At 36.0% G+C, this 9323-nt stretch overlaps 1 protein-coding gene across 1 annotated transcript; it reads left to right on the forward strand.

Annotated features, from left to right (window-relative positions):
• Positions 1-23: 23 nt before the first annotated feature.
• Positions 24-6033, forward strand: LOC111472257 (DEAD-box ATP-dependent RNA helicase 58, chloroplastic). Its single transcript, XM_023117904.1, has 14 exons — positions 24-112; positions 145-357; positions 866-1282; positions 1399-1492; positions 1600-1713; positions 1854-1979; positions 2711-2815; positions 2976-3134; positions 3235-3303; positions 3425-3514; positions 4824-4964; positions 5578-5615; positions 5683-5835; positions 5903-6033. The coding sequence occupies exons 2-14, from the start codon at positions 275-277 to the stop codon at positions 5973-5975; spliced, it is 1662 nt and encodes a 553-aa protein (XP_022973672.1). The 5' UTR covers positions 24-112; positions 145-274; the 3' UTR covers positions 5976-6033.
• The last annotated feature ends 3290 nt before the right edge of the window (positions 6034-9323 follow it).

A 9323-nucleotide genomic window follows, 5' to 3' on the forward strand; every position in this document is an offset into this window, starting at 1 on the left:
TCTTTTAATTTGACAGGGGGCAGCTGGAGATGGAGGGAGTTCAATTCTAGATAAGATTGTTTGTATTGACTATGCTGACATGTTATTTTTAATACCAATTTTATAGTTAAATGTTGAAGTTCTTCCCTTTCACTTTGAAAACAGGTCTAATGAAAAGTGGGGACTTGGGAAATAAGTCTTCTAAATTCAGCCCCTATATGAACATGGGCTGAAACCTAATCTCATTGTGTTGTGTCCTTTACAAAGGAAATGCCTTTGTTTTTTACAGGAAAGCATGCATCAGCGCCCTTCAGTTACGTCCGATATCCCGCACTTGGCGATCGACAAGTTTCTCTCTATCGTTGTCCATACATGCAGGTAGGCTTATTGATTCAGCTCATGTTACGTCGATTATGTCGATTTCAACTAGCCACATCGAATTTTCGTTTTGGTTTGCTCACTTCTAGGGTCATAAACTATTTTTGAATGATAAAGTTTAAAATGACACTTTGGATCAAAGTACAAGCGCATAATTGAAATTTGTCACATACCATTATTGAGTCGCCATTATATCTCTTTACCATTAATTTTTAATGAGAAATTAAAATTCATCTAATGCTATGCATTATCAACAAATTATAAAATATAATCGTTTTTTATAGTTAAAAAAAATAGTCATAACCAGTAAATATTTTTATAAAAAGAAAATAGCAAATAAAAAATGAAATCAATGTAACCTAATTCATTAAGTCAAAATTTATTTATTTATTTATTATTATTATTTGTGAAAAAAGAAGTCATAAAATTTTAAAATGTGATAATTTGCCCAAAATTTTACCTTATCCAATACCCTTCTGAACTTATTTGAGACGGTTGGGTTCCACAGTGCCCCGCCACTCGCAGAAGCAAGACGGCGGTTGCTTCACCACCGGCGCCGGGAACTCTCCATTACGACCCGACTCCCCATTTCTCTTACGCCCTCATCTTCTTCATCTCCTCTTTCCTCCTTAATAACCCATCCTGTATTGCGTAGGCGCGGCATTCCATTTCCAATGGCCGCAACGCTTCTTCCGTCTACCAAAATTCCTCCCCCTCGGCTGCCCGTCTCATCTGAACGCCGCCATCCAGTTTATTTACCAAAACTTATCAATAGCAATGGACCCATATGCTCCACCCCCAAATTTAGGCCTTCGAAAGCATTTATGAGCTCATCTTCTTCAAACAATGCCGTCGATTCTAATTTCGAGGCTTCCACTCTCCGCGAGATCTGTAATGGATATGTTCCCGATCATATATTGGACAGGTAAGTATCCATATTACCTCCGTATCTTGTGGGTTCCTTCTTAGTTTATCATTTCTAACAATATCTCTTCTGGGGTGTTTTCTTTTCCCTTAATTTTCTTCTCTAAAATGATGTAGAGCTGAGGAAATTGGATTTGTTGCCCCAACTGGTGTGCAGAGGCAAGCTCTTCCAGTTCTGTTTTCTGGTCAGGATTGCGTGCTTCATGCGCAGGTCAAATCTATGTATTTCAAGTAAAATTCCTGCAGGATGTGGATACTTAGTATTGTTTGTTTGTGTAAATTCTGTATATGGTTCTTTGCTTACTCTTATCCTTTTAGACAGGTTCTGGGAAGACGCTGACATATTTGCTATTGATATTTTCTGTAATCAACGCTCAGAAATCAGCTGTGCAAGCACTGATTGTAGTCCCCACCCGGGAGCTTGGAATTCAGGTAAGATTGGGCTTTGTATCTTCCACTAATTTCATTTGTACTTATCTTTCATTCTGTAGTTCTGAAGGGCGGGGTGTTTGGTTGATGCTTCTTACATGTTGATGGTAATGTTGTATTTGACCTGGTGGAATGGATGCCAGGTTACTAAAGTTGCTAGGATGTTAGCTGCAAAGCCTGCAACGGCGGATGAAGTTGGGCAGAAATCTTATGTTGTCATGGCTCTTTTAGATGGAGGCTTGTTGAGAAGACACAAGACTTGGTTGAAGGTGCTGCATTTGTCTCTTTTCTTCATGCATAGTTAATACGAAATCTCTGGTGGAGAAGTTTATTTTCATAAGTAGTAGTGTTTTGGCTAGATGGTTTGCAAAAAGTTGAATTACTTGTTGACAACATACGTTGTCTTGGCTTCTAATTGCATTGTCATCGGGTTTCATTTTGAATTTCTTCAATATGACCTTTGTAAGGGCCCAAGCCCACTGCTAGCAGATATTGTCCTCTTTGGACTTTCCCTTGAAGGGAAGGGCTTCCCCTCAAAGCTTTAAAACGCGTCTGCTAGGGAAAGGTTTCCACACCCTTATAAAGGGTGTTTCATTCTCCTCCTCAACCAATGTGGGATATTACAATCCACCCCCCTTCAGGGCCTAACGTCCTTACTAGCACACCACCTCCTATCTACCCCTTTAGGGAACAACCTCCTCGCTGGCACATCGCCGAGTGTCTAGCTCCGATACCATTTGTAACGGCCTAAGCCCACCGCTAACAGATATTGTCCTCTTTAGGCTTTCCCTTTCGGGCTTCCCCTCAAGACTTTATAACGCGTCTGCTAGAGAAAGGTTTCCACACCCTCAATAAAGGGCGTTTCGTTGTCCTCTCCCAACCAATGTGGGATGTCACAACCTTATATTGTTTTTTTCCGATTCTCTTCAATTTCTTGGCTTGTGGTTAATAGAAAAGAAGTTACATCTAGATGGTAAGTTTGAGATATTAAAATTTTCAGGCAGATCCCTCTTCTATACTGGTGGCAACAGTAGGAAGCTTGTGTCAAATGGTTGAGAGGCGATTTCTTGATCTTGCCTCACTAAAGGTGCTGGTAATTGACGAGGTACTTGCACGAAAAAGTTATTTTCAGTAAGCTTTTGGGTCATACTTTCATGCCAAATCACGTAATTGGAAGGTCGTGTAGCTATAAACTGCTGATGAATTAAGCTTGTTCGAAACGTTTATTTCAAGGAATTGACATTTTTTTCCCGCTCTTTTGCCAGGTTGATTTCATGTTTAGTTCCTCAAAGCAAGTTAGTTCTCTGAAGAAAATCTTGACATCATATTCTATGTTCAGTAATCGTCAGACTGTTTTTGCAAGTGCATCAATTCCCCAGCATAGGCATTTTCTTCAGGAATGTATACAGCAGAAGTGGACAAAGGTGTGTATATGGGTTTCTTTTTGGTTACTTCCAATATGTGATGCAAGTCAGCCATTAGTTTTATCAGCTTGTTAGAACTTTCCCTCTCTTTCTCTTGCAGAATAATGTAATCCATATTCATATTAACGCAGTTCAGCCCATGCCATCGTGTCTACTCCATAGATTTGTGGTAAGAGATTTTATTGCTCATTCAGAAGTAATTATCCTCAGCCATCTCACTGGATTTAGAATTTCTTCTTTCTAATCATTTTGAGATGTAACTTGTTTAGATATTACCTTTTTCTTGACAGATATGTGACAAGAACAAAAAACACCAAACCTTCCTGAGTGTACTACTAACAGATAAACCTCAGTCTGCAATCATTTTTGTCAGTGAGCAGGTTCGTGTTGATTGCCTTAAAGTGAGATAAATAAGTACAATATTCCAACTGCTATTGAACAACCCAAGCCTATCGCTAGCAAATATTGCCCTCTTTGGTGTTTCCGTTTCGGGTTTGTTCTCCAGGTTTTTAAAACGCATCTTTTAAAGAGAGATTTCTACACCCTTATAAGGAATTCTTCGTTCCCCTATCCAACCGATGTGGGATCTCACAATCCACCCCCCTTGGGAGCCCAGCGTCCTTGTTGGTACACCGCTCGATGTCTGACTTTGATACCATTTATAACAGTCGAAACTCACCGTAGATATTGTCCTCTTTGGGCTTTCCCTTCCAGGTTTCCCTTCAAAGTTTTTTAAGACGCATATTCTAGGGAGATGTTTCCACACCCTTATAAGGAATGCTTCGATCCCCTCTCCAACCGATGTGGGATCTCACAATCCACCCCTCTTGGGAGCCTAGCGTCCTTGTTGGTACATCGCCCGGTGTCTAACTTTAATCCATTTGTAACAGCCCAAGCCCACCGCAGCGTCCTTGTTGGTACATCGCCCGGTGTCTAACTTTAATCCATTTGTAACAGCCCAAGCCCACCGCAAATATTGTCCTCTTTGAGCTTTCCCTTATGAGTTTTCCCTCAAGGTTTTTAAAACGCATCTTCTAGGGAGTTTCCACACCCTTATAAGGAGTGCTTCGTTCCTCTCTCTAACCGATGTGGGATCTCACAATTCACCCCCCCCCCCTTGGGGGCCCAATGTCCTCGCTGGCACACCGCCCAGTATCCGACTCTGGTACCATTTGTAACAACCCAAGCCCATCGCTAGCAGATATTGTCCTCTTTGGGCTTTCCCTTCCGGGCTTCCCCTCAAGGTTTTTAAAACGCATCTTCTAGGGAGAGAGTTTCCACACCCTTATAAGAAATGCTTCGTTTCCCTCTCCAACCAATGTGGGATCTCACTGCTATTTTCGCTTGAAGCTTTCAAATTGTCATGGTTTACTATGCCATATCATATTTGCTACAAATCATCAATGAATCGAGGATCTTTTTTTCTTATGGGCTGTTTTTGTAATGTGGTTCCAAATATCATCTTCTATCGCCCTTGAAAGATTAAAATCGAGAAAACGTTTAATCTCAAATCATATTAAATTATAAGCATGTCTGTAGCTACACATCAATGCCCATTATAGGTTCATATTTTTATGTCTTGAACTCTGGATTTGAGGCAAATCTAGTTCTAGAAAGCCAATGTAATTTATTTGATTCTGTTACATTGGATTATCTTTTCTGCTCAATTTACTGAGCTCTTATTTTCAGTCAGAGAGGTCAAAGAAGGCTGGAAAGATTCCACCAGCAACCTTGATGATTGATTTCTTAAAGACTTCATATGATGGTTGTTCTGATGTCGTCCTTCTCGACGAAGACGTAAATTTCAATTCACGAGCATCTTCCCTATCGGTAAGCATAGTATGCAATCTTTTTCCAACCATTAACTGAGCGCGGTGTTAAAACTGCAGAGGATCATTTAACTGGGATGTGATATCTGATGATTCTGATCTGATATTCTAGCTAGCTGTTTGAATGAGCATGTGTTCTGAACCTTTATATCATCTTCGTTTTTCATACCGATAGAGGTTAAGCATATTCTCCTTCCTTCTCCCTTCTTTCACTCTAAAGCAATTATGATCGGAGAGAATTTACACTCACAGATTTGTAGGAAACGGTTCATTGTCGATCTTGTTTACTCTTTACATAACTATATATATATATATATCATCACTTTTCATCCATTGGGTTGGTCCAAAGCACGATATTGTATATTGAGAAAAAACGAACTACGAAAAAATATTGGTGAAGCAATATCTCAATATTTGTTGCATAAGGAGAGAAAATGGAAAAGGAGAGTGAAACCCAATAGATGAATAAGCTTCTATTCAAAATCTCAGTATGGAGAGAAAATGGAAAAGGAGAGTGAAACCCAATAGATGAATAAGCTTCTATTCAAAATCTCAGTATTTAATGTTGACTTGTAACATGTTTGTATTTGAGTTCTTGATTGTTTTGGATGCAGGAAGTGAGACAAGGAGGAAGTTATCTTATTGTAGCAACTGACTTAGTGGCCAGGGGAATCGACTTACCCGAAACGACTCATATATACAACTTTGATCTACCTCGAAGACTTAGTGGCCAGGGGAATCGACTTACCCGAAACGACTCATATATACAACTTTGATCTACCTCGAACTGCCATCGACTATCTTCATCGAGCTGGACGAACAGGTAGGAAACCGTTTTCTGAGGAGAAATGTGTGGTTACTAACCTTATAACATCAGTAGAGAGATTTGTTCTGCAAAAGTTTGAAAATGAACTAATGTGTGGTTACTAACCTTATAACATCAGTAGAGAGATTTGTTCTGCAAAAGTTTGAAAATGAACTCCTGTTTACCTGTGATGAACTGGTTGTTTAGATTGTGAATTTCTTCAACCCTCAACATATATATGATCCTGACCTGAGTTGATATTTCATATAGTGTTCTTACTTTTATTTTGGAACAGAGAAAAAATCGTGACAAAAACGTCATCTTCCACTATCGGTTCATGGATAGATCTCTGTCTTATGGAGAATACAGAGACTAAAGATCTAAACTTTATTTCTCAGTACTTGATATACCCAGAATTCGTAATTTGGATTCAGTACTTAATGGCTTCGGCACTATGTCCAAGATTCGAAATTCGGATTTCATATTAATGGCCTCGTCATTCTCTACACCCCTTGTAACATAGTCACGATACTTATTTCTCACTTCTAAGAATGAATACTATCATCATAGATCAACACGGGTTTTCTTAACATATTTTATTTTAGTTATATTTATTGATACAATACTATCATCATAGATCAACACGGGTTTTCTTAACATATTTTATTTTAGTTATATTTATTGATACATAAATCTCAAAAAAAAATATTTTTATAGTAAAATTTAAATTAATTAATGTTTATAAAAATAAAAATGTATAAAACAAAACACACACTTAATTTATTTATAAATAAATTAATTAATGTTTATAAAAATAAAAATGTATAAAACAAAACACACACTTAATTTATTTATAAATGATTTAAAAGTGGAAAAAAAAAATTAAGTTATAAGCTTACGTTAGCCGATTCTCCGCCAGCTGAAAAGCAAGTCAACCAATTGTTTACTTTTATTTATTTATTTATTTAATAATAATAATAATAATAAAATATAAAAAAGAAAAAAATAAGCCTATGGGAACTCCAAAGGACAAATTTTTATCCCTTCCTTTCCTAGAGGAACATGGAATCTTCTTGACCCTAACCCAAATGGATTAAAATATTTTCTATTAATGATGAGATCGTTAATATATAACCGAGAGACAACGTTTCCACTCGACGTACGAATCTCTAAAGCTATGTACGTTTAACTATGAAGTTTCTAAGCTGTACGGGTAAAAAAAGAAGGTGCACTTTGTTAGTACAAGTAATGATTATCAATTTTTTCAAACCTTTCGGGTTTTGGCTCATTCATGTACTTCTTATTTACTCGTATGTCACAACCATTTTTATTTAGTTTCTAAATTTTTAACCGTAATGTTTAAGCTCGACATCTCGACTTAACCTAATACCATATTTAATTGTTAATTTAGGATTAGGGTGATTATGTAACCTTACTTTTTTAACATAAAATTAGTTGCATATGATTCCATTATATAAAAAGAGAGGGAAAGTATGGGAGCAACATGGCCAAAAAGGTAACCTTTTAGGGCTTCATTAATTAATTAATTAATTAATTATGGGTTTTTTTAATTAATGTGAGACATGAACTCGATTCGTTGTGTCTCTAAAGTATTAGCTTATAATTAATTACCTAAGTCTTAATTAATATTTTGGTTTTCACGTTAACCCTAAGTTATTAGCTGTTATGATACATTCATATTCATCTTTAAAATAAAAGATTCTCCGTTACTAATTACAAAAATGAAATCGATCGAATCAAAATATCAGTCGACGTGTTAATACGTTTTATATTGAGGGGCTCGAAAGCTAACGATGGGAAGTAATTGATATTTTCGATATACATACGATGGTCAAATGCCTATCAACTTTCTCCAAATATGCTTTAAATAGAGTAGAAAAAGTGCATCTACTTGTGCACTCGTAATATTCTCGATATTAGTGATTAATGTTCGTTTGCTCTCCCATCTCACTCTTTCGGTTTGAGCTGAATGCGACCTACCCTAATCGACAGTTAAAATTGTGAGTCGAGTTCAACGTCTATTCAGCATATTTTTAAGTGTTTTTAGGAGTCTAAGCAATAAACAACATATGTTCATGACTAATTTGTAGATAATTTAAGCACACGACTTTGTGATGAGATTGACGACCTTTTACCGACCTCTAAAACTAGGGTTTCTGCTGAGATTAGTGAGAGACGTTGTAGGTAACCCGAGATATTTTTGGAGAATCTTCATAAATATGTCAAATTTGAGAAAATCTAATGGGTTTGCATAGCGTAGACTTAGAAATTCGAGGTTCGAGTTCATGCCGAGTAGCACTGATTGGAAAGTTTTAAAATTATGAGCCGAACATTTTTAAATTATCGAAAACAAATCAACGAATGAAATTGCGACATGTTCCAACATCAAATAATACAAAAATATCTCTCTTTTTTTAAAAAAATCTTCCCTTAATCTTTAAAAGACATTAAGTCATTAAGCATTAACCAAAAATTAATATTGATTACAGCTCAATTAATATCTTTTATCACCACATTTTCAAGTGTTGCGTCATTTTCCACCATCCTCTTATCAAATCCAAATTAATGTAAATATAATTATTTTTTATTTTAAAAAATTGTGACATCATTCTCATTGTCTTCTTCCTTTGACCTCTAAATAATTCTCTCCATTTTAAATTTTAATTAACTTTTTATATATATATATTATAAAAAAATTGTTAACGTGGGATCGTGGAAAGAATCAAATGCGATGTGGGACTTTCATCATCCAACACCTCCCCTCGAACAAAGCACGCCTCCCCTTAATCGAGGCTCTATGATATTGTCCACTTTGAGTGTAAGCTCTCATGAATTTGCTTTGGGCTTCTCAAAAGACCTCACACCGAGTTAGTATTCCTCACTTATAAACCCATGATCATTCCCTAAATTAGCGGATGTGAGACTTTCATTTTTTGGTATTTTATGCAATTTTTTTGTCACTAATTAATTACTTTTTTTAATTATAAAAATTTTATTTCTTAAAAATCACACTTTTAAATCAAATTAAAATTTTAAATAATTATTTTTCATGGGTTAGGTTAAAAAAAAAAAAAAAAATCTTATGAACCATTTTTTGATGATTAGATTGGTGACTCTGAACCGCCTGCTATATTTTCGAGGTGTGAGGTTGTTTTTTTAATTAAATTAAAAAATAATATTTATTCACGATGCATGTTATATTGATAATTAAAATCTCGTGAAGTTCAAATATAAAAGAATTTACGAGTTACAATGCATCACTAACATTAATTACTATCGTTAAAAAAAATTAGTTATCTAAATGAGTCGTGTAACTAGATTATATAACATTCAAAATTGGCCAATTAATAATAATAATTATTATTATTATTTGCTTTAAAAAAAAGCAAGAGGAAATTGGGGAAATTAATTAAAAAAAGAAAAAAAAAAAAGGAAGTGGGTGCATATAGCATTTTGGGAGCCAATATTTGACCAAGTTGGTGGGTGTAATCAGCGGTGGTGGTGCGGAGCCTGTATAGAACCGGTGGTTATAAT

The sequence above is a fragment of the Cucurbita maxima genome, unplaced genomic scaffold, assembly GCF_002738345.1.
Source record: "Cucurbita maxima cultivar Rimu unplaced genomic scaffold, Cmax_1.0 Cma_Scf00069, whole genome shotgun sequence".
Lineage (NCBI taxonomy): Eukaryota > Viridiplantae > Streptophyta > Magnoliopsida > Cucurbitales > Cucurbitaceae > Cucurbita > Cucurbita maxima.

Coding starts and splice junctions, on each gene's coding strand:
- LOC111472257 (XM_023117904.1), top strand. CDS start 275: ATGCATCAGCGCCCTTCAGTTACGTCCGATATCCCGCACTTGGCGATC. Junction 1,493..1,599: donor ATTGCGTGCTTCATGCGCAG/GTCAAATCTATG, acceptor TTATCCTTTTAG/ACAGGTTCTGGGAAGACGCT. Junction 5,616..5,682: donor AGTTATCTTATTGTAGCAAC/TGACTTAGTGGC, acceptor GATCTACCTCGA/AGACTTAGTGGCCAGGGGAA.